Here is a 25,906-nt window from a genome sequence, read left to right as displayed (position 1 = left end):
GTAATAACATTCCCCCCACAATTCCAGTTCTCGATCATCCTGTTGAAATAGCCCTCCTTCCTAGAGCAAAGGTAAAGTATAAAACTTTATAAATGACACGGAAGAAAGAAGCGTGATGTCACCTACACGTCAGGTATCACAAACCATAAAGGACGTCACAAGCTTTATTTACACGGTTATGTTCTCACGTCCACATAGCACAGCACCTGCAGAACCAGATTGTGGCTTAAGCAGAGGGGAACCACAAACCTGTGTCCCTCTCACCAGTCCAAAACATACTGTAAGACATTCTCTTGGGTTTAAAGTGAGGAGAGTAGAGGATGGAGGTAAGGCTTCATTAACCCCTTGGCTGCTGTAAACATGGGTAAGATGAGCAGCAGAGGGGTTAACGCCAAAGTTGCCAGGAAAGAGCTGTGGTATTTTGAAGTGGGTGTCTTTGGCAGCTTCGGGTAGCAGATGGCCGTGGGCACGATGAAGGGCTTAGGCCTCAGACTCGAACATCTTCTTTCTGCCTTCCATGCCGGATTTCTCTTCAATGTTCTTACGCCAGTCACCAACATCACGGAGATCCTTCTCCTAGAGTTGAAGATACAAGTTTTGGTAAGTTTTGCGTCTGGGACAACAAACGTATATTTTTTACTATGTTTTTATGTGTGCCAAACCAGAATAATGATAGCTGGGAAGAACCAGCATGGCCACTATGGTGTCAATCTGATAATAATGTTTTATATCATGTAATGGGTAGGCAGGATATTTTTTATGAAAGTAATTTTATGTGAAGTATAGCCACATTTGTTGGTTACAATAAAACATCCCAGGCGTGTGTTGATCTAATGGCTCACCTTGTCAGTGTCCTCTTTCTTGACCTGCTTGAGGTTGGCACGGAGTTCCATGTTGACCTTGTGCTTGGAACCAAGTAGAGCGCGAAGCATAGCATCAGCAGACATACGTACACGTCTCAGGGCTGGCCTCTTGAATTTACCTCTCAAGTCAAAGATTTTCTGGTTCAAGTCTTCCAGCTGTAGAAAGCACATAAACAAAGGTTTAGTTGGTTATGGGTATCTTCTACAGATACATTATACCACTGCCACAACGTGTATGAGATCCCAGGAGGGGAAGACAGATATCAAGCATATATATTAATATCAAAGGACAACACATTAGTATACCGCAACTGTATGTAATGCCTATTTATATCATGAAAACAACAACTGATATATTTTACCTCACTGGAAACAACAAGAAGTGGAGACCGTTCATAGGCGCTTCAAGGGTTTGTCCCATGATTACAAGTTATCCCTTTTCCTCAGGATAGGGAATAACGCTCTGAAGGTGGAGGGAATGGGGGGATTGGACCACTGGAACTCCACCCAAGTCTCCCGTGAAAATGACTTGCGTGTTTGCACTGACTCTCCATTCACTCTGTATGGCAACTACCAGAGATAGCTTAGTACAGTGTTTAGCTATCTCCACGATCTTCCTTAGGGAATGAATGGAGCAGTGTTGGCATATGCAACTGCAGCTCTGTTCTCACAGGAGATTTAAGTTGCTGTTTTCAAAATTGCAGGGATCCCAACAGTTGAACCCCCACCACCCACTCACAATTAGATAGTTTTACTTGGATAAGGGGTAACTTGTTGGACAACCCCTAAAGTGAAATGATGATTGACACAATGCTTCTTCTATATATAATTTCAAGAAGACTTATTCCTTTATTCTGTAAAGCCTTTTATCTCTTGCTCACCTCCTTGCTGCTCTTTTGGACTTTCGACTCCATGTCATATCTCTCCTCATCTACTACATCAATCTTGGCGTGCAACTTCTTGCAGAGTTCCTGGAAGGAGACACAGAAGTAAGAAAAGGGAAGCAAAATGTATAGGTGCCCAGCTGGTCTCACTCTAAAATATGGTATTCATAATGCAATGAACAAAAAGTACAAAGATGTGCCTGAAAAGGCATAAGGTGTGGGTGCAGGGAGTCTGACTCCCACCAATCTGATATTGATGGCCTTTTTTTTATTGTAGGCCTGGATGGCCCCTTTTGTCAAAGATAAAACTGCTGCTATAGTTCTAATGTATTGATCCATTTTTTGTTTCCATAGTGATATGTGTTGTTGAAATGTCAAGTGTTTATTGCAGTTTAGCTCTAGGTTGTTGTTTTTGGATGATGATACCCTTGGATCGGCCCAATATGAACCCCTTTAGCTGTCTTTTGTGTTGGTCTGAAACAAGGAAGAACAGGGTCATGGAACATGCACAGCCATGAGTTTGACCACTCTGTTCCCTCCATGTTGCAGAAAGGCACCAAAACAACAACGGCAGCTCTATAGTATAAGAACACTTCCCAACATCTCTTCATATCTGAGCTCTCCGAACCCATGTAAAAGTGACATGAGGTCAGAGGTGAAGCTCTAAAGGTGCATAGGTAACAGTTTCATTCCCACCCTGATGCTTGAGTGGGCTCATGGCCCCTCTGTTATATACAAATAAATATGCATGTCAAATAAAAGGAGAGCCAAAGAAAAAAGAGCGAAATGCGCCCCCTGGTGAAGTATCTATGAAATGGTTGGCAAAAGGTAGGTGAAAACTCACTTACCAGAGGATGTTGCGCTAAGAGCACAACACCTGAGATGACATCAATATAGTAATTGGAGCCTGCAGCCTTAGCTCATCCGGGTGTAGCTTCGCTGATCCGGTAAAGGAACAATTAAAATATAAAAAATTGAGCTCTCCTGGGCGCTGGTCTCCGGTAAAGCAGTAGGACACGTTTCCAGGTCCAAAATGTATTTTATTGCACTAAAAACAATATGTTTTTGGTCCAAAAAGGACCCTTCCTCAGGGAAGGTGCTTCTTACCTGAGGAAGGGTCCTTTTCGGACAAGAAACATGTTGTTTTTAGTGCAATAAAATACATTTTGGACCTGGAAACGTGTCCTACTGCTTTACCAGAGACCAGCGCCCAGGAGAGCTAAATTTTTTATATTTTAATTGAAATAAAAGGAGAGGGCCTTTGTTTCAGATTTTGCATATGGAGTCTAAGACTTCAAATGACTTCTCTGCATGGATCAATTACATATTCACATTTGAGTGATGTTATAGGATTCTTTTGACTAAGGAAGAACTGTGTATTGTATACCACACTATTAATATGTGCTATAACAATGTTCTTACACTTAAAAAATCATTGGTAACTAGCAAAAACATTTTTGTGATGATGCACATCCTTCAATAAGCCAAGTAACAGAGTAACCTAACTAATATTTGCGGAGGTACCTGTAGATCCTGCAAAGAACTTGGAATACTCAGAGGTGGACAGTGCTCAGCCAGGTAACTTTCCTTCTCAGCCTCAAGATCAGCTTCTTCTTTTTCAATAGCAGCTTTGGCCACCTGGAGCATCAAGCTCTATACAGAGAAAGGTAAAGTGTTAGTAGGCCCAGGGATATGACTGGGGGGGTAGCCGAATACACATTTCATCTTTAATAAAGTTTCAATTTAGGTATTTAAAATCTGCATAAATATAACTCAAATGCTACATAGATAGATATAAAAACAATCTATGGCTCATGTCTAGTATAAGGAAACTGCCCTAAACCTCAAACAAATTGCACAATCTTTGGTTGCATTGTCCCAGTTGAGATCATTTTCTAATATAATAACATTTCATAATTTCTCAATATTTTACCCACTGATTGTTTTGATGACCGAGTGACTTTTACCCAAACTATCATTTCTAGACATAGAGCTCTGGGTATTTTACATTTTGATGTTTTCCATGTATTTTATCAAATGTTCTAGCACTACAATTACTTTTATTCATATTATTTTTTACTTATAAACTAAAGGCAGAAGTGTGATTCCTAGATATGTACACATGAAAATTGTAAATTTGAAAAATTAGCTGTTGAAAGTTTTAATATTTTGCTAATGTGAATTATTATTATTTATAACATTAAGGAAGGGACAGAAGAAAGACAAAGAAGAAGAAGAAGTATCAGGAAATAACTTGCTCTAGGAGCACTTTTCTGATGAAAAATGTGTCAATCCTGTGGTCAATCCTCAAAAAGCAGGTGGACATACAAAAACAAAAATTGGGATAAACTCCAAGTACTGATCGGACAAAAATGGGTTGCCACCTGTCAGGATTCGGCCCAGAAGCTGATATCCTGCATGCAGGGCAAATTGCAAAAGTCTTTGAAAAAAAAGATCAATACTGTAAATATTGAGTCTTTGCATAAACTTAATTTATATATCAATATAAGTTTTCAAAAGCTTTTACATTTGCTTCAGTAACCATAGAAACATCTGACTAAAAGATCTAAAAACACAAAAACAGGAAACTTTGTTGTAACCAAAATGTGTCTCAGTCTCAAAACTTTTGGCCACAACCATAGATTCTCCCGTTGTATTTTATGGACCGGCAGATCAGCTAGAAAGGTAATGTTATCTAAGATTTCCATAGGTAATATGTTAATGTTAACTAGAATCATATTCATGGTAGGCTTTATTGATATTAAGAATGGTTTCCTAGATAATGACTTCAACAATTGATATATGTTCAGATTGTCAACAACTAGGAAACCCCATAACCAGCCTGTTTTGGTGGAATTTACAGGTGAGTTGCATGCGTGTGTCTAATAAATGGACATAGAAGATGGTAAAGAATGAAGACCTGTATGTACTGTACTTACCTTCAGGTGGGTCTTACGGGAATTCGTCATTTTAGACATCTTGGCGGTTTATGTGATACCTGCATATGAAACAAAAAAGAATTACTGCTTGTCTGCTTCCATCTTGCAGGACATAACCAACATGAATTGATGTCTAATACCTGATAACACTAGAACTGATATAAACTGTGCGGTTCTATCCAGATCAATGACCCTTTGCTACTTCAATCACTTCCCTTCCCTGCATAAACCCTAACTGCTGGAGAGGGGATCACAGACACTGACAACTGCCCCTTCTTTTAAGTCATCTGATCTTATGGGAGGTATGGGAAACTTTGTAAGACTTTCCCAAAATATCTTGAGGAACCTTTGAGGAACGTCAGCTGTCTCTCCCCCTCTGAAATGGTGCTGCTCTGCAAATCTTCTCTACCAACCCCCAGCCAATAAAGAGGGCACGGGTGAAAATACTGAGGATTATTTACTCTCTCTGCTTAAAACTGACACCAGACATCCTTCTGGAGGTCTTATTTCAACCCCCAAAATAAGAACATGCTGTACTGCATTATGATGCTGGGTATCTCTCCTTGGTCATTACAGTTAACACATGGGGTGTGATTATACCAAAGAACGTGTCTGGGCATGCAGGGTGGCACGACAATGGTCAATATATCCGCACCTCAAGATATTAAAATGAACATAATGATATTTAGTGGGAATACTATACAATGCCATCAATAGCTGCACAGTGCTAACAGTTAACACTCTAACCCTAAGAAGTCCTGGGCCCATCTTGCCCCCTACTAGTCTGACCGTGCCAGAAAGTAGCATGGTTGGAGTTCTACATCTTTGTATTGACCAAGCAAGTATATGTACAGCATGTTTAAAATTTACACACACATATATATATATATATATATATATATATATACATATATAAATATATATATGTATATATATATATATATATATATATCATATCTTTATGAAAGCATCTCAACATATTTACACTTAAAACCTGATAAACAGATTGCTATTCATTTACATGCAGATATAGCAAAGACAAGTTTGTCAGATTTGACAGAGTTTTGTCCATTACATAATACAATTTGTAAATATAACTGCAGCCCCATGTAAAAAAATTGATATAACAGTTAAATTGTCAAACAAAGCACAATGCAGTAGACCCCCCCCCCCCCAAAAAAAAATAGATGGAAAATTGCTACATCTATACCATCAATGATATATGTAGGTTTTGTTTGGGGAAGGCTAGTTTAATATCAATTTGCAGATTTACTCCAATGTACATTCCTAATAATTATATATATATATATATATATATATATATATATATAACTTTGGATAAAGTATGACTACCTGTATAATATAACCAAAATTTCTCTCAGCACTATATGAAATCTTTTCTTACACAATACACTCCGCTCTTGCTACAACCCAGAATTATTCTTCGTATATTAAGAAATATCTTCTTGTGACATATGTGTAAGGAAGATTTCTACATACAGTACGTCTAATGATTTACCTAGGGCTCGTGTTGCCTATGTTGTCGCCTTGGTCGGAGGCGATGAGCACTTTGCACACTTGCCTATGATCAGTTGTTCATTTGTCAGCTGTTTCGGGCTGATCTGTCTTCTAAGTTATACTAATAAATACATGGTGCTGACATTTGTCTTGGTGGATGCTTTACAGTTATGCCCTTAATACCCTGGCCAGGATTTATCTTACCTGACCCTCGTGGACGGAGCCCTCTGAATGAAGCAGGGATAGGACTGCCAGTAATGGGCAATGGTGGGGGTATTAATGTGCTGGGGGGAGGCCCAGATTGTTGCTGCTTAGCTCAGTAAGGGCATGCAAGCCCCTAGCATCCAATCACAGGGTGGTAGACACAAATACTCAGGCCCTCCCACAGCGGGTCATCTTAAAACCTTTTAACCCTCTGTCTGCTGCAAAAATTTTAATTGATTCTCTTGATTTTAAGCTTGGTAATATTTTCAAGCTTCTATGCATCTATCATATATCTATCTTTTATCTATCTATCTATCTATCTATGTATTATCTATCTATCTATCTATCTATCTATGTATTATCTATCTATCTATCTTGCCTCTGTCACCCCATATACTCCCCATGCCCATTAAGCATTAGTAGGGAATCCCCTTATCCTATTCTAGTTTAGAGCCCACCTGTCTCTGTATTCACCAGTCACTGAAATAGGATACTTCGGTCCGTACCATCTATGACATTCCCTGTTATTATATTGCTGCTCATTCACACACCTCTGCCCTGTAATGTCCACAAACATTTACTGTGTTTGCTCCCTGGGGACTTAATGATTTAGTCAATAAGAAGCAGTGCTCTGCTGGCCCCTGCTGGACACTATTGATAATGTAAGCTGCCTATGTTTACCAGAGGTTACTGCACTAACATATTCCATGGAGTTCCATTACATTGATCCCTTTGGCTTTAACCCTTAAAAGATATCTGAAATTAGTGTCACTTGCGCTAACCTGTTGGTACAGACAGGTAGTACAGGTGATACTGATGACAATGGTACTTACCTGGTCCTGTTCCGTGCTGTCGTTCTCCAGCTATCCTCTTCAGTATCTCCAGCTCTGGGCCGACTTGGTGCATGGGCGCAGCTTAATGACATCACTGCTGCTGTTCTCTGTTGGGTCCCGCTGCTAGTAAACAGCAGCAGAGATGTCACTAAGCTCCTCCCATGCTCCAAGTTTGGCCCGAAGCTGAAGATACCAAAGAGGATTGCCAGAGAACGACAGCACAGAATGGGACATGGTACAGTGGGAAAAAATATATTTAGTCAGCCACCAATTGTGCAAGTTCTCCAACTTAAAAAGATGAGAGGCCTGTAATTTTCATCATAGGTTTACCTCAACTATGAGTGACAGAATTGGGGGAGAGAATACAGGAAATTACATTGTCTGATTTTTAAAGAATATATTTGCAAATTATGGTGGAAAATAAGTATTGGGCCAATAACAAAAGTTAATCTCAATACTTTGTTATATACCCTTTGCTGGCAATGACAGAGGTCAAATGTTTTCTGTAAGTCTTCACAAGGTTTTCACACACATTCCTTCATGCAAATCTCCTCTAGAGCAGTGATGTTTTGGGGCTGTCGCTGAGCAACACGGACTTCCAACTCCTTCTAAAGGTTTTCTATGGGATTGAGATCTGAAGACTGGCTGGGCCACTCCAGGACCTTGAAATGCTTCTTACGCTTCGCTACATGATTTGGGTCCCTGGCGGCGTAGTGTGTCACTGATGGTAGTTGTAACACTCACGTTTCAGAAGACAGGAACACCGGTGGATGTGGATCCGCTGGACCTGTGTGGCAGATGACACGGACCATACCAGGGAGCAGAGTCTAAGGTGCTGCTGGTTTTCACCAGAGCCCGCCGCAAAGCGGGATGAACTTGCTGTGACAGGCGGCACCCAGGTCGCTACCTCTGGCACGGCTCGACCACACAGGCGGCTGAGGAGATGCAAGGCACAGGAGGTGCAGGTCTACAATTGTAAAGACTCACAACAGTTGGCAGATGCAACCTGTGTGGCAGATGACGCGGGCCGTGCCAGGGAGCGAAGTCTAAGATGACACTGTTTTTTACCAGAGCCCGCCGCAAAGGCAAGCTGAGGTGATGCAAGGCACAGGAGGGATAGGCAAGACGTGGTCTGGATAGCAGGAGGTCATGGCTGGCGGCAGTGGAGCGAGGTCAGGAATGTAGCAGAGGGTCAGGACATGGCAGAACAACACAGAATATACTTTCACTTAGGCATAAGGCAACAAAGATCCGGCAGGGAGTGAAGGGAGGTGCAGAACCGTATAAGTGAGGTGCAGGTGGAACCAATAATTAAGGGCATACTTGCACTTTAAATATTAGAGCTCCGGCGTGTGCGCCCTAGGAGGCAGGGACATGCGCATCGGCGCTGAGAGAGAGAGCTGAAGGGACAGTGGAGAGCGGAGGTAAGTGACAGGCTGGGATTCACATGCAAATCCCGACCCGCCGGCAGAAGAGGAGGAGGGAGAAGGAGAGCGCACACGGCCAGCTTGTCTGGCCGGAGGGCAGGACATGACAGTACCCCCCCCCCTCTTTGGTCTCCCCCTCTTTTTGAGGTTAAAGAAATGCCTGAGAAGGTTACGATCCAAGATGCTCTCCTCTAGCTCCCAAGATCTTTCCTCTGGACCAAATCCCTTCCAGTCAACCAAGAAGAATTGTCTCCCTCTCATGGTCTTAGAGGCTAAAAGCTCTTTGACTTCATAGACATCAGAAGAACCAGAGACCCAGGAAACGAGGACCCAACTTGTAACTGGGAATTTTGAAACGGATGTATCTGGAGAATAACCAAACTTTATCACCGGGAGAGAAGGATGGAGGAGGTCTTCTTTTCTTATCTGCGGGATATCAGATTGGCGATGAAGGTGGAGCTGACTGGCTTTGAAGGGATATGCAAACTAAAACCAATCCGACATCATTTCAGGACCGCACATAATGGACAATGGAGACAACTCAAGTTCAGAGGAATAGACCGACTGCATCTGGGCATCAGAGGAGGAGACGTTCAAAAACAACTTGGCAAATTAGAATGTAAGTGGATCATCTCTCTAAAAACAACATCCCCTCTAGGATTAAATGAGAACACTAGTTTCTCATGCTTTTTGTAATGATTTTTCACCACCTCTGACTGATTAGATTCCTTTATTTTTATTTTTGATTTGGGTTGGGTTTAGTAGTGGGGGTAGACACGGGAGTTTATTTGGGAGGAACCATAGATGCTGACTAGGTTTGGGTCACCTAATGTATACTCTAATATTGTTCTAACTGGTCTAAAATTTCTTTTTATATTTTTTTCTATATAGATATACAATGTTGAATGTGTACTTACCTGGATCCAGCATGCAATTCCATCCTCCGTCATGCCTATGGAAAATTGGAACCAGTATCAACTGCCCCCACGCAGCACGCAATACAGGCGCCGGTGACGTCACTCATCCGACGCCTGTACTGTGGAGGGGAGAAGACGCGGGCCCTGCAGCTGAGGAGATCGCTGCGTGGGATATCATAGTTACATAGTTACATAGTTAGTACGGTCGAAAAAAGACATATGTCCATCAAGTTCAACCAGGGAATTAAGGGGTAGGGGTGTGGCGCAATATTGGGGAAGGGATGATATTTTATATTTCTTCATAAGCATTAATCTTATTTTGTTCCAGGAATGTATCTAATCCTGTTTTAAAGCTGTTAATTGTTCCTGCTGTGACCAGTTCCTGAGGTAAACCGTTCCATAAATTCACAGTCCTCACGGTAAAGAAGGCGTGTCGCCCCTTGAGACTAAACTTTTTCTTCTCCAGACGGAGGGAGTGCCCCCTCGTCCTTTGGGGGGGTTTAACCTGGAACAGTTTTTCTCCATATTTTTTGTATGGGCCATTAATATACTTATATACGTTTATCATATCCCCCCTTAAACGTCTCTTCTCAAGACTAAACAATTGTAACTCCTTTAATCGCTCCTCATAGCTAAGATGTTCCATGCCCCATATTAGTTTAGTCGCGCGTCTCTGCACCCTTTCCAACTCCGCAGTGTCCCTTTTATGGACAGGTGCCCAAAACTGAACAGCATATTCCAGGTAAGGCCGTACCAATGATTTATAAAGGGGGAAAATTATGTCCCTGTCCCTTGAGTCCATGCCTCTTTTGATACATGACAATATCCTGCCGGCTTTGGAAGCAGCAGCCTGACATTGCATGCTATTCTGTAGTCTGTGATCTACAAGTACACCCAGATCCTTCTCTACCAGTGACTCTGCCAGTTTAATCCCCCCTAAGACATACGACGCATGCAGGTTATTAGTACCCAGATGCATAACTTTACATTTATCCACATTGAACCTCATTTGCCAAGTGGATGCCCAGACACTTAGTCTATCCAAGTCATCTTGTAACTTATACACATCCTCTATAGACTGTACTGTGCTACAAAGCTTGGTGTCATCTGCAAAGATAGAAACAGAGCTGTTAATACCATCCTCCATATCATTGATAAATAAATTAAACAACAGCGGTCCCAGTACAGAACCTTGGGGTACACCACTAATTACCGGGGACCAATCAGAGTACGAATCATTGACCACCACTCTCTGGTTACGATCCATGAGCCAGTGTTCAATCCAGTTACAAACTAAAATTTCCAAACCCAAAGACCTTAACTTACCTGTCAGACGTCTATGAGGGACAGTATCAAACGCTTTAGCAAAATCCAGAAACACTATATCCACAGCCATTCCTCTGTCAAGGCTTCTACTCACCTCTTCATAAAAGCAAATTAGATTGGTTTGACAACTTCTATCCTTAGTAAACCCATGCTGGCTATCACTTATAATACAATTATCCCCTATGTATTCCTGTATGTAATCCCTTATAAGTCCTTCAAACAGGTGAGCATCCTTTTTTATTTTTATTTTTTGCTCTACATTTACCTATGGGGAAGGAGGGGGGGGGGGGAGGGGGGGGGGGTTACTCTACATATACCTAGAGGGAGCGGGGGTGGTCGGCATTTACCTATAGGGAAGGGGGGAGGGGGGGCTGCTCTGCATTTACCTATAGGGAAGGGGGGAGAGGGAGGGGGGGTGCTCTACATTTACCTATAGGGAAGGGGGGAGAGGGAGGGGGTGCTCTGCATTTATCTATAGGGAAGGGGGGATAGGGAGGGGGGGTGCTCTGCATTTACTTATAGGGAAGGGGGGAGAGGGGGGGTGCTCTGCATTTACCTATAGGGAAGGGGGGGAGAGGGGGAGGTGCTCTGCATTTACCTATAGGGAAGGGGGAGAGAGGGGGGTGCTCTGTATTTACCTATAGGGAAGGGCGGGTGCTCTGCATTTACCTATACGGAAGGGGGGGAGAGGGAGGGGGGGTGCTCTGCATTTACCTATAGGGAAGGGGGGAGAGGGGGGGTGCTCTGCATTTACCTATAGGGAAGGGGGAGAGAGGGGGGGTGTTCTACATTTACCTATAGGGAAGGGGGGGGAGGGGGGGGTGCTCTGCATTTACCTATAGGGAAGGGGGGAGAGGGAGGGGGGGTGCTCTGCATTTACCTATAGGGAAGGGGGGGAGAGGGGGGGTGCTCTGCATTTATCTATAGGGAAGGGGGGGGGAGAGGGGGGTGCTCTGCATTTACCTATAGGGAAGGGGGGAGAGGGAGGGGGAGGGGGTGATCTGCATTTACCCATAGGGAAGGGGGGAGAGGGAGGGGGTGCTCTGCATTTACCTATAGGGAAATGGGGGAGAGGGGGAGGTGCTCTGCATTTACCTATAGGGAAGGGGGGAGCTCTGCATTTACATATAGCAAAGGGGGGGAGAGGGGGGGTGCTCTGCATTTACCTATAGGGAAGGGGGAGAGGGGGGGTGCTCTGCATTTACCTATAGGGGAGAGGGGGAGGGGGGGTACTCTGCATTTACCTATAGGGAAGGGGGGGTGAGGGGGGGTGCTCTGCATTTACCTATAGGGAAGGGGGGGAGGGGGTATGCTCTGCATATACCTCTAGGGAAGGGGGGGAGAGGGGGGTGCTCTGCATATACCTAGGGCTGGGCGGTATGACCATATGTGTATCACGGTATTTTTTTAACTTACGGTGGTTCCACGGTATATAACGGTACTTCCCCCCCCAAAAAAATCATGTGACCCGCCAGCGCTGTTCTGCCCCCCCCCCCCCCCCCGCCCCTATCATGTGACCCGCGCGCGGTGTTCGGCTTCCCCCCTCCCCCCAAAATCATGTGACCCGCCAGCACTGTTCTGCTCCCCCCAATTAATGATCAGCCCAGTGGGGTACTATTCACATATGTCAAGCACTGCCCTCCTCCTCTTTGTTGGGGGCCGCCGGCGATGGAACTCACTGTACGCCAGTGGTCTCCAACCTGTGGACCTCCAGTTGTTGCAAAACTACAACTCCCAGCATGCCCGGACAGCCGTTGCATCAACTGGAGGTCCACAGGTTTGAGACCATCGCTCTGGCCGGTGATAGGCTGACGGCTGTCCGGCGTTCCCATCCCCAGCAACGTGGGTGAGTTAAAAGTTTATTTTCTGTATCTTTTGCAGCCCAGGCATAGGTATACAGCGTACAGCAGTGGTCTCAAACCTGCGGACCTCCAGCTGTTGCAAAACTACAACTCCCAGTATGCCCGGACAGCCGTTGGCTGTCCGGGCATGCTGGGAGTTGTAGTTTTACAACAAGTGGAGGTCCGCAGGGTGGAGACCACTGGCGTACAGAGAGTTCCATCGCTGGCTGTCCGGCCATGCTGGGAGTTGTAGTTTTGCAACATCTGGAGGTCTGCAGGTTGCAGACCACTGGCGTACAGTATAGAGTTCCACCGCCCGGCGGCCCCCAACAAAGAGGAGGAGGGCAGTGCTTGACATATGTGAGTAGTACCCAGCTGGGCTGATCATTAATTGGGGGGAGCAGAACAGTGCTGGCGGGTAACATAGGATTAGTTCCCCGATGTGGGGACAGCGCTGTGCTAGGCTGATAATACATTCCTGAGGGGGAGGGGCCCAACCGGTATTGCGGTATGGGGGAAAATCCATATTGTGCAGCCCAAAAAATTTGGTATTCGGTATGAACCGGTATACCGCCCAGCCCTAAATATACCTATGGGAAAGAGGGGGATGTAGCTCTGCATATACCTATGGGAAAGAGGGGGGGTGTAGCTCTGCATATACCTATGGGGAAGAGGGGGTGGGGGGTTTAGCTCTGCATTGTTACAGTTTGTGGGCCTATAGATGGGAAGATTGTGAAGAGGAGGGGAGGGCACTGAAAATATGCAGAGTCTGACATGTTTTTCCTGCAGATGTTAAGAGATCCACATGGCGGTCTTATCCGGACGGAGAAGAAAAGGAAAGAGGACGCCGCTGATCAGAAAAGACGTAATTGTGAGTCCCAAAATGTAACTGTAATCACTTATATGGCAAGTCTGTTGCTACATGGAGGAGAAGTCTCGAAGAAGTTCATCAGCAAGCCAAAACTTGGAAACGAACTACACTCCTCGATCCGAGACGATGTCATTCGGAAGGCCATGCAAGCGAAAAATATGTTGAAGGAAATGTTTCGCCAGCTGTGGCGCAGATGGAAGACCTGGTAACGAAATGAAATGAGCCATCTTGGAGAATCGATTGACCACCATCCAGATGACTGTATTATTACGGGAAGGTGGCAGATCGGTAATGAAGTCCATAGCAATATGAGACCAGGGAGTCCCTGGAATGGGCAAAGGCTGTAAGAGACCTGCAGGTTTCTGCTGAGGGGTCTTGTCATGGGCACAGGTTACACAGGAACGGACAAAATAGGTGACATCACGTTCAAGGTGCGGCCACCAGTAATGCCAGGAGATAAGTTGAGTAGTCTTCCGCACTCCAGGGTGACCAGCCAACAAAGAAGAATGTCCCTTATTCAAGACTTTACATCTCAGTTTAACTGGCCCAAAAGATCTCACAGGGGGAACTTGCTGAAGATCGTCAGAAGCTGAAGAAATCAATCGCTCCAGAGGAATAATATGCCTTGGCATGGAGTCCAATCCTACAACATCGGAGGACCTGGAAAGAGCATTAGCTCTGACGTTCTTATTAGCAGAATGGAAACGAATGAAGAACCTAAATCTGGAAAAGAAAAGAGACCATCTAGCCTGCAGAGGGTTCGATCGCTGAGCAGACTGGAGATATAGGAGATTTTTATGGTCAAAATAGATGCTGACTGGATGAGAAGAACCTTCTAACAAAAGTCGCCACTCTTCCAAGGCAAGCTTAATTGCAGGGAGTTTTCAATCTCCAATAGAGTAATTCCTTTCTGCAGGCGAGAAAGTCTTGGAAAAGAATCCACAGGTTACAAACTTGCCTTTGGAGTTTTTCTGAGTTAGCACAGCACTGGCTCCTACAGAAGAAGCATCAAATTCCAAGGCAAAAGATCTCTCTGGATCAGGTCTTGTAAGCACAGGTGCAGAGGCAATAGCTGTATTTAACCCCTTAAGGACGCAGGACGTACTCAAACGGCCCCTTTTCTGAGTCCTTAAGGTCTCAGGACGTTTGAGTACGTCCTGTCAAATCCCGGCCCCCCGCCGCTAGCTGAAGGGGAGTCGGTGCCCGATGCCTGCTGAAATCGTTCAGCAGGCATCGGGGCATATCGCCCAGGGGGGTCATTATGCCCCCCCCCATGTCGGCGATGGCCGCAGATCGCTGGACAATTCAGTCCAGCGATCTGCGGCAGATTCCGGGTCAATCGGGTCTCCAGTGACCCGGTGACCCGGAATTACAGGCTGTTCGGGGCCGTCTCCAACGGCCCCGAACAGCCAGAGCCTGCAGGGGTGAGGTGGCACTGGTGCCACCTCACGATCGCCCTGATTCTTCGGCCGGTTTCCCGGCTGACCAATCAGGGCGCATGCTGCGGGAGGCAGACCACCACAACTCCCAGAATGCCCTTATGGGCATGCTGGGACTTGTAGTTTTGCAACAGCTGGAGGCACATTTTTTCTATGGAAAAGTGTATCTTCAACTGTTGTGTAACTACAACTCCCAGCTTGCACAAACAGCTAAAGTGCATGCTGGGAGTTGTAGTAGTGCATCTTCTGGTTGCATAACTACAACTCCCAGCATGCCCGTTGGCTGTCGGTGACTGCTGGGAGTTGTAGTTTTGCAACAGCTGAAGGCACACTGAGTTATGTAGCAAACCAATGTGTCTCCAGCTGTTGCATAACTACAGTCCCCAGCATCCCCAGCCAAAGTAGTATACCTCCAGCTGTTGCATAACTACAAGACCCAGCATGCCCTTCCGCTGTCCGTACATGCTGGGGGTTGTAGCTTTTGCAACAGCTGAAGGCACACTGGTTGCAAAACACTGAGTTTGTTACCAAACTCTGTGTTTCACAACCAGTGTGCCTCCAGCTGTTGCAAAACTACAACTCCCAGCATGTGCTGATACACCGTACATGCTGGGAGTTGTAGTTTTGCAACAGCTGGATGTTCCTCGCCCCCCCCCCCCCCCAATGTGAACGTACAGGGTACACTCACATGGGCGGAGGATTACAGTAAGTATCTGGCTGCAAGTTTGAGCTGCGGCAAATTTTCTGCCGCAGCTCAAACTGCCAGCAGAAACTACTGTGAACCCCCGCCCGTGCGACTGTACCCTTAAAACACTACACTACACTAACACACAATAAAATAAAAAGTAAAAAACACTACATATACACATACCCCTACACAGCCCCCCTCCCCAATAAAAATGAAAAACGTCTGGTACGCCACTGTTTCCAAAACGGAGCCTCCAGCTGTTGCAAAACAACTACTCCCAGTATTTCCAGATAGCCACGGACTGTGTAGGCATGCTGGGAGTTTTTCAACAGCTGGAGGCACCCTGTTTGGGAATCACTGGGGTAGAATACCCCTATGTCCACCCCTATGCAAGTCCCTAATTTAGGCCTCAAATGTGCATGGCGCTCTCACTTTGGAGCCCTGTCTCTGAATCGGGAGAAATTGGGCTTCAAATTTTTTATTTTTTTTTCTGCTTTAACCCTTTGTAAAAATTTTTATTTTTTGGGAAACCAAGCATTTTAGGTACATTTTTTTTTTTTTTTTTTTTTTACATATGCAAAAGTTGTGAAACCCCTGTGGGGTATTAAGGTTCACTTTACCCCTTGTTACGTTCCCCAAGGGGTCTAGTTTCCAAAAAGGTATGCCATGTGTTTTTTTTTTTTTGCTATCCTGGCACCATAGGAACTTCCTACATGCGGCATGCCCCCAGAGCAAAATTTCCTTCAAAAAAGCCAAATGTGACTCCTCTTCTGAGACCTGTAGTGCGCCAGCAGAGCACTTTTCACCCCCATATGGGGTGTTTTCTGAATCGGGAGAAATTGGGCTTCAAATTTTGGGGGGTATTTTCTGCTTTAACCCTTTGTAAAAATTTAAACTTTTTGGGAAACCAAGCATTTTAGGTACATTTTTTTTTTTTTTTTTTACATATGCAAAAGTTGTGAAACCCCTGTTGGGTATTAAGGTTCACATTACCCCTTGTTACGTTCCCCAAGGGGTCTAGTTTCTTAAATGGTATACCATGTGTTTTTTTTGCTGTCCTGGCCCCATAGGGGCTTCCTAAATGCGGCATGCCCCCAGAGCAAAATTTCCTTCAAAAAAGCCAATTGTGACTCCTTCTCTTCTGAGACCTGTAGTGCGCCAGCAGAGCACTTTTCACCCCAATATGCGGTGTTTTCTGAATCGGGAGAAATTGGGCTTCAAATTTTGGGGGGTATTTTCTGCTATTACCCTTTTTAAAAATCTAAAACTTTTGGCACCATAGGGGCTTCCTAAATGTGATATGCCCCCCAAAAACCATTTGTCGCTCCTTCCCTTCTGAGCCCTCTACTGCGCCCGCCGAATAATTAACATAGACATTTGAGGTATGTGCTTATTCGAGAGAAATTGGGTTTCAAATACAAGTAAAAATTTTCTCCTTTTTACACCTTGCAAAAATTCAAAAATTGGATCTACAAGAACATGCGAGTGTAAAAAATGAAGATTGTGAATTTTCTCCTTCACTTTGCTGCTATTCCTGTGAAACACCTAAAGGGTTAAAACTCTGACTGAATGTCATTTTGAATACTTTGGGGGGTGCAGTTTTTATAATGGGGTCTTTTATGGGGTATTTCTTATATGAAGACCCTTCAAATCCACTTCAAACCTGAACTGGTCCCTGAAAAAAAGCGAGTTTCAAAATTTTGTGAAAAATTGGAAAATTGCTGCTGAACTTTGAAGCCCTCTGGTGTCTTCCAAAAGTAAAAACACGTCAATTTTATGATGCAAACATAAAGTAGACATATTGTATATGTGAATAAAAAAAATTATTATTTGGAATATCCATTTTCCTTACAAGCAGAGAGCTTCAAAGTTAGAAAAATGCAACATTTTCTTATTTTTCATCAAATTTGGGGATTTTTCACCAAGAAAGGATGCAAGTTACCACAAAATTTTACCACTATGTTAAAGTAGAATATGTCATGAAAAAACAATCTCGGAATCAGATTGATAACTAAAAGCATTCCAGAGTTATTAATGTTTAAAGTGACAGTGGTCAGAATTGCAAAAAATGGCTGAGTCCTTAAGGTGAAAAAGGGCTCAGTCCTTAAGGGGTTAAGCGAGTGAAGGCCTGTTCAGCCTCCGAAGGCCAAATCATGAGTCTTGGAGTTTGAGTTCTTTTTAGTGAGGGCCACAATCAGATCAACCAAGGAAGAGAAATGTGGGATGAACTGACGATAATAATTGGCAAATCCCAAAAAGCGTAGAATTGTCCGTAGACCGGAAGGGCGAGGCCAATCCAATACCTCAGTTAGTTTATCAGGATCTGTGGTGTCCCGTTGCAGGACCTTGTCCTGTCCCTTGTGTTAAGTCCCCTCAGCTAGAGCTCCTTTATCTCCACAGGGCACTCCTGCAGGGCTTGCCGCTTGGTCACCTCATATCATTGTATTTACATGTCTATTATTTAATGTATAGGTAAAATAAATGTATAAGACCTTCCCAGGTCATGTGATCTACAGTTGTGAATGTACAGAGGTTTAAGGCCCTTCCAGGATCATGTGATGTATCCAGAGTTCACTGGGTTCAGGACCTACAGGTTTGCTGGCCAATGAGCTTAGTCCAGCCCCTTAATATATAAAGGGCTGTAGTCTGTAAATTCTCTCTCTTGTTCCTGCACTCTCTCCCCTGCTGTGCACTGAAGCAAGCACAATCCGCAAATCAGCATATCTTCAATCTCATCTCATCTAGGCCAAAGCCTAAAGAACCAGCAGCCACTAAAACCGTGAGTTATAAAGCTCAAACCTACAAATCCTGTGTGACTACTATTCTACTCAAATCTGATAATTAGTAGCACCGTGGCCTGCTTAAAGCTCATTACTGTCAGTCCCAGCAAAGCCTGTGAGGAACCTGCATCCCGGTTACCTCGAGAGACACTGTATTCTTGTAAAGTCTGTTGCATAAAAGTTTAAGTAAAAGTTTCCAGTTATCTCATAAATTCTGCTTTGGACATTTCGTTTATTATCCCTTCCGTTTGTGGGGCAGTATGCGGCAGGTCCTCTAATACTAAGCAAACCTCACCCTGGCGTCATGACAATTAACCTCTTCAGGACGCAGGGCGTCTGGATACGCCCTGCATTCCGAGTCCTTAAGGGATAGCGATCTGCGGCGGATTCCGGGTCAATTGGGTCTCCAGTGACCCGGTTTACCCGGAATTACAGGCTGTTCGGGGTCGTCTCTGACGGCCTCGAACAGCCCTAGCCAGCAGGGGTGAGGTGGCACTGGTGCCACCTCACGATCGACCTGATTCGTCGGCCGGTTTACCGGCCGACCAATCAGGGCACCTGCTGCGGGTGTCACTCCCGCAACCCGCCCCGCCCCTCTTCCGGAGGACGTGATCGAGTGCCGGACGTAGACCCCGGCAGCTGGGGACCCCGATCCACGGCGTCCCTGTTGGGAACAGGGCGCCAAGAGCGGTAGCGGCGGCGAGGGACTGACCTTCAGTGGCGGCGTGGATCAGCAGTTGGAGCTGAGTGACAGCCTCCTGCTGTTGCTTAGCAACAGCTCCCAGCATGCAAAAAGGGCATGCTGGGAGCTGTAGTTATGCAACAGCAGGAGGCAGACCACCACAACTCCCAGCATTCCCTTATGGGCATGCTGGGACTTATAGTTTTGCAACAGCTGGAGGCACATTTTTTCTATGGAAAAGTGTACCTTCAGCTGTTGTATAACAACAACTCAAAGCTTGCACAAACAGCTAAAGTGCATGCTGGGAGTTGTAGTGGTGCATCTGCTGGTTGCATAACTACAACTCCCAGCATGCCCGTTGGCTGTCGGTGAGAGTTGTAGTTTTGCAACAGCTGAAGTCACACTGGTTGTGAAACTCAGAGTTTTTTTTTTACCTAACTCAGTGTTTCACGACCGGTGTGCCTCCAGCTGTTGCAAACTACAACTCCCAGCATGCACCGTACATGCTGGGAGTTGTAGTTTTGCAACAGCTGGAGGCACACTGGTTGTGAAACACTGAGTTAGGTCACAAACTCAGTGATACATAACCAGTGTGCCTACAGCTGTTGCAAAACTAAAACTCTCAGCATGTACAGTCTGTCAGCGCATGCTGGGAGTTGTAGTTTTGCAACAGCTGGATGTTCCCCCCTCCCCAATGTGAACGTACAGGGTACACTCACATGGGCGGAGGTTTACAGTAAGTATTCGGCTGCAAGTTTTCTGCCGCAGCTCAAACTGCCAGCAAGAAACTACTGTGAACCCCCGCCCGTGCGACTGTACCCTAAAAACACTACACTACACTACACTAACACAAAAAATAAAAAGTAAAAAACATTACATATACACATACCCCTACACAGCCCCCCTCCCCTCCCCAATAAAAATGAAAAACATCTGGTATGCCACTGTTTCCAAAACGGAGCCTCCAGCTGTTGCAAAACAACTACTCCCAGTATTACCAGATAGCCACTGACTGTCCAGGCATGCTGGGAGTTTTACAACAGCTGGAGGCACCCTGTTTGGGAATCACTGGCATAGAATACCCCTATGTCCACCCCTATGTAATCCCTAATTTAGGCCTCAAATGGGCATGGCGCTCTCACTTTGGAGCCCTGTCGTATTTCAAGGCAACAGTTTAGGGTCACATATGGGGTATTGCCGTACTCGGGAGAAATTCTGTTACAAATTTTGGGGGGTATTTTCTGCTTTTACCCTTTTTTTAAATGTACATTTTTTGGGAAAACAAGCATTTTAGGTAAAAAAAAAAATATGTTTTACATATGCAAAAGTCGTGAAACACCTGTGGGGTATGAAGGTTCACTTTATCCCATGTTACATTCCCCGAGGGGTCTAGTTTCCAAAATAGTATGCCATGTGTTTTTTTTTTTTTTTTTTTTTTTGCTGTCCTGGCACCATAGGGGCTTCCTAAATGCGGCATGCCCCCAGAGCAAAATTTGCTTTCAAAAAGCCAAATGTGACTCCTTCTCTTCTGAGACCTGTAGTGCGCCAGCAGAGCACTTTTCACCCCCATATGGGGTGTTTTCTAAATCGGGAGAAATTGTGCTTCAAATTTTGGGGGGGTATTTTCTGCTATTACCCTTTTTAAAAATGTAAAATTTTTGGGAAAACAAGCATTTTAGGTAATTTTTTTTTTTTTTTTTTTTTTACATTTGCAAAAGTCATGAAACACCTGTGGGGTATTAAGGCTCACTTTATCCCATGTTACATTCCCCGAGGGGTCTAGTTTCCAAAATGGTATGCCATGTGTTTTTTTTTTATTTTTGCTGTTTTGACACCCTAGGGGCTTCCTAAAGGTGACATGCCCCCCAAAAACCATTTCAGAAAAATGTTCTCTCCAAAATCCCCTTGTTGCTCCTTCCCTTCTGAGCCCTCTACTGCGCCCGCCGAACACTTTACATAGACATATGAGGTATGTGCTTACTCGAGATAAATTGGGCTACAAATACAAGTAAAAATTTTCTCCTTTTACCACTTGCAAAAATTCAAAAACTGTGCCCGCCGAACACTTTACATAGACATATGAGGTATGTGCTTACTCGAGATAAATTGGGCTACAAATACAAGTAAAAATTTTCTCCTTTTACCACTTGCAAAAATTCAAAAATTGGGTCTACAAGAACATGTGAGTGTAAAAAATGGAGATTGTGAATTTTCTCCTTCACTTTGCTGCTATTCCTGTGAAACACCTAAAGGGTTAAAACACTGACTGAATGTCATTTTGAATACTTTGGGGGGTGTAGTTTTTATAATGGGGTCATTTGTGGGGTATTTCTAATCTGAAGACCCTTCAAATCCACTTCAAAACTGAACTGGTCCCTGAAAAATATCGAGTTTGAAAATTTTGTGAAAAATTGGAAAATTGCTGCTGAACTTTGAAGCCCTCTGGTGTCTTCCAAAAGTAAAAACTCATAAATTTTATGATGCAAACATAAAGTAGACATATTGTATATGTGAACCAAAAAAAAATAATAATTTTGAATATCCATTTTCCTTACAAGCAGAGAGCTTCAAAGTTAGAAAAATGCAAAATTTTCATTTTTTTCATCAAATTTTGGGATTTTTCACCAGGAAAGGATACAAGTTATTATAAAATTGTACCACTATGTTAAAGTAGAATATGTCACGAAAAAACAGTCTCGGAATCAGAATGATAAGTAAAAGCATTCCAGAGTTATTGATGTGACAGTGGTCAGAATTGCAAAAAACGGCCGAGTCCTTAAAGTGAAAAAGGGCTAAGTCCTTAAGGGGTTAAAGGGGTATTCCAGGAATTTTTTTTATTTGACTATGCTACAGGGGCTGTAAAGTTAGTGTAGTTCATAATATAGTGTCTGTACCTATGTGTGACGGTTTTCTCACAATTCTTCTGTGATTTTCACGCCACTATTTATTTTTACCAGTATACAAAATGACTGTTGTCTCGGATTTTTCAATGCGGCCGAGACCTGACTCACTAGTCAGCTGATGACAGGGAACCTGTCTGCTTCAATGGGTGGAGGGATCAATCTGCAACTAATGCAACAGCTGTGTAGGCACCCTGATTTAAAACAACAGGTCTTTTGTTTCAATGGGTGGGGTGGCTGATGTGTGAGAGGGAGGAAAATGGCATTGTGGGATTTGTAATCAAAAAACATAAGTCAAACAGGAAATACAAGTTTACAAAAAGCTAGCCACAGTGTTATGGTAATCTCATGACATAGCCATGTAGCCCCAAGACAAGCGCAGATTATTCCTAAGCATGTCCATTACTGTCTGCCAGGTACGTACTAAAATCACCTTATGGGTTAATAGACCAGACCCTTCATTCACCATTGTAACACCCCGACTCCACAACTCTTTTGGCGTCCTACGAACAGGATACGGATGTGTTTATTATCCCTTCCGTTTGTGGGCCAGTTGGCGGCAGGACCTCTAATACTAAGCAAACCGCACCCTGGCGTCATGACAATTAACCTCTTCAGGACACAGGGCGTATGGATACGCCCTGCATTCTGAGTCCTTAAGGACCGAGGGTGTATCCATATGCCCATGGGAAAACCGGTCCCCACCGGTAGCCGGTTGGGGACTGGAGCCGGATGCCTTCTGAAATCATTCAGCAGGCACCCCGGCACATCGCCCAGGGGGGTCCTGAGACCCTCCCATGTCGGCGATCGGAGAAAATCGCATGTCAATTCAGACATGCGATTTTCTCCAATTCCGGGCTGATCGGGTCTCTGGTGACCCGATCACCTGGAAAATAGGGCTGATCGGAGCTGTCAGCCTAAGGGATAGGAGTGAGGTCGCAAAGCTGCGATCTCCTCCTATCCCCTGCCATTAGTCAGAACGGAATTCTGACCAATAGCAGCGCAGGACAAGGCCATGGTAACCCCCCGTTCTGCCCGCCCCTGGATGTCGAGGGGATCTGGGAAGAAGATGGAGGCCGTACATGCAGGAGAAGATGTCTGGGGACCTGGGATCTTCGCTGGAGCCTGCTGGATCCTTGCTCAGGTAGGGAATCGACGGTGGGGGGGGGAGGATTAAAAGTGAAAGTAAAACAATCTTTACTGTGGCAACCACTAGGAAGGCCAAACTGCAACTCCCAGCATGCCCAGTCAGCCAAAGGCTGTCTGGGCATGCTGGGAGTTGTAGTTTTGCAACATCTGGAGGGTCACAGTTTGGAGACCACTGTTACAGTAGTGCCCAAATGGTAGCCCTCCAGATGTTGCCAAACTACAACTCTCAGCATGCCTCGACTGCCCAGGCATGCTGGGAGTTGTAGTTCTGTAACATCTGTCCCTTCAGATTTAGCAATTTTCATGAAATTTTGAAAATTGCTGCTCTACTTTGAAGCCCTCTAATTTTTTCAAAAAGCAAAAATATGTCCATTTTATGATGCCAACATAAAGTAAACATATTGTGTTTGTGAAGAAAAATTAAATTTATTTGGAATATCCATTTTCCTTACAAGCAGAGAGCTTCAAAGTTAGAAAAATGCAAAATTTTAAAAATTTTCATGAAATTTGGGGATTTTTCACCAAAAAAGGATGCAATTAAGGCCAAAATTTACCACCAAAATAAAGTAGAATATGTCACGAAAAAACAATCTTAGAATCAGAATATTCGGTAAAAGCGTTTTCGCGTTATTAATTCGTAAAGTGACAGTGGTCAGAATTGCGAAAAAGGGCTCAGTCCTTAAGGTGAAAAAGGGCTGCGTCCTTAAGGGGTTAAAGGGGTATTCCAGGATTTTTTTTTATTTGACTATGCTACAGGGGCTGTAAAGTTAAGTGTAGTTCATAATATAGTGTCTGTACCTATGTGTGACGGTTTTCTCACAATTCTTCTGTGATTTTCACCCCACTATTTATTTTTACCAGTATACAAAATGACTGTTGTCTCGGATTTTTCCCAGCTTGCAATGTGGCCGAGACCTGACTTACTAGTCAGCTGATGACAGGGAACCTGTCTGCTTCAATGGGTGGAGGGATCAATCTGCAACTAATGCAACAGCTGTGTAGGCACCCTGATTTAAAACAACAGGTCTTTTGTTTCAATGGGTGGGGTGGCTGATATGTGAGAGGGAGGAAAATGGCATTGTGGGATTTGAAATAAAAAAAATAAGTCAAACAGGAGATACAAGTTTACAAAAAGCTAGCCACAGTGTTATGGTAATCTCACGACATACCCATTGTTTTTCTTGTGAAATTGCCAATAAGCTTGATGTGTCACATGACCCTCTTCCTATTGAAAAAACAAAAGTTGGATTCAAAATGGCCGACTTCAAAATGGCCACCATGGTCACCACCCATCTTGAAAAGTTTCCCCCCTCACATATACTAATGTGCCACAAACAGGAAGTTAATATCACCAACCATTCCCATTTTATTAAGGTGTATCCATATAAAAGGCCCACCCTGTAGTATAACTGTCATAATACCACTTACAATTCGCCTCGGCAGTTGCACCGGGATCCTGGCTGTGAATGACCGCCAGCTCCCCTTGCCGATCACCTGCACTGCGCAGAGCAGATCAGGATATAGGTCATGGGGAGGGAAGAGGTTAAGAGTTTAAAGTAGTACTGAGGTGTTTTTATTTTACTAACCCTCTGTGCCCGGGCTGCAAAACGAAACAAAACAAACTTTAACTTTCTACGTTCCGCCATTGCGCTGATATTGGTGTCCTGTTCTCTGGTCCCTGTCTTCTTCCGCTTCCTGCCGGACTGTGAGTCATGCTGCACTCAGCGCATCACCAGCCACAGCAATGTCCCACTGTGTCCGGTGATACGCTGAGAGCAGAATATTTTTAAATAAATGTTTTTATGACCTGAAGTGCTTCCTACGCTGTACAGCTCTTGTGGATCTGACACTCCCATAGGGATGCATGGAGGGGGTGTGTTGACCTTGCACTTTATGTACAGGGACAGTCAGGCACCATTCCTGTGGATAGTGAATAAGTTGTCAAACCCTTTAAGCCCTTAGTAGCTCCCCAAAACTGTTTTGATCCTTTCTGGACAGTCAGTAGTATAGAGATAAATTAAATGGATGCTATTTGCCAGTACAGAACATTGTTTATTGCAAGTTCTGTCCCATTCTCATCATGATATAATTTGATACAGCTCTAGTACCTCCTCCTTCTGATAGTTCTTCTCCATAGGAAATTGTAGTCGCGGATGGTAAACCTTTTCCTGTGATTTCTTTTGTGCTGTACCTATAATGTGACAAGATAATATAAGGGGACACACACAGGCTGAACAATACTGTAACAGTAACATTGTGTGATAAACAAAACATTGGTATAATATAAAATAGCTTTCTTGGCAGGTTTGCCCGTCTGCTCCGGCCCACAGCTCTAAAGTCAATGTTGTTTGTCACACTACAACTGAACTGTACTTGTTATATCACCTGTCTGCGATTCCTTAAGTAAAGTTTCCAAGTGGTTTCCCCAACCTTACATTTGTGGTATTTCTTACCTGGCTCTTGGCACCGTCAACCGCTTCATCCTTGAGATGTGGTGGTTAACACTCCTGGCATCACAAACACTTAACCAAGTCACTTCACTCATAGCCTACATAGACACCATTAACCCCAGATCTCCACATACCTATCTTCCTACCTATCTATCTGCCACACAGGACAGGGAATAGTGTGGTACTGAGCTCACC

The 25,906-nt window shown here is 44.3% G+C and overlaps 1 protein-coding gene across 4 annotated transcripts; it reads right to left on the bottom strand.

The window, feature by feature from the left end:
* TNNI2 (troponin I2, fast skeletal type) lies at positions 1 to 25,416 on the bottom strand. Of its 4 annotated transcripts, XM_056526845.1 has the most exons (7): positions 24,618 to 24,670; positions 24,431 to 24,486; positions 4,687 to 4,745; positions 3,272 to 3,400; positions 1,745 to 1,834; positions 843 to 1,019; positions 1 to 576 (listed from the first exon to the last, which is right to left on the bottom strand). In XM_056526845.1, exons 3-7 carry the CDS (start codon positions 4,723 to 4,725, stop codon positions 481 to 483), a joined length of 531 nt encoding a protein of 176 aa, XP_056382820.1. In that variant the 5' UTR covers positions 4,726 to 4,745; positions 24,431 to 24,486; positions 24,618 to 24,670; the 3' UTR covers positions 1 to 480. The 4 variants fall into 4 exon arrangements, with proteins under 4 accessions (XP_056382820.1, XP_056382822.1, XP_056382823.1 ...); XM_056526847.1 differs by lacking the exons at positions 24,431 to 24,486; positions 24,618 to 24,670 and adding an exon at positions 25,370 to 25,416; XM_056526848.1 differs by lacking the exons at positions 24,431 to 24,486; positions 24,618 to 24,670 and adding an exon at positions 19,243 to 19,266.
* Positions 25,417 to 25,906: the final 490 nt, after the last annotated feature.

The sequence above is a fragment of the Hyla sarda genome, chromosome 6 (genome assembly GCF_029499605.1).
Source record: "Hyla sarda isolate aHylSar1 chromosome 6, aHylSar1.hap1, whole genome shotgun sequence".
Taxonomy (NCBI): domain Eukaryota; kingdom Metazoa; phylum Chordata; class Amphibia; order Anura; family Hylidae; genus Hyla; species Hyla sarda.
This window is presented reverse-complemented; position numbering and strand designations above follow the sequence as displayed.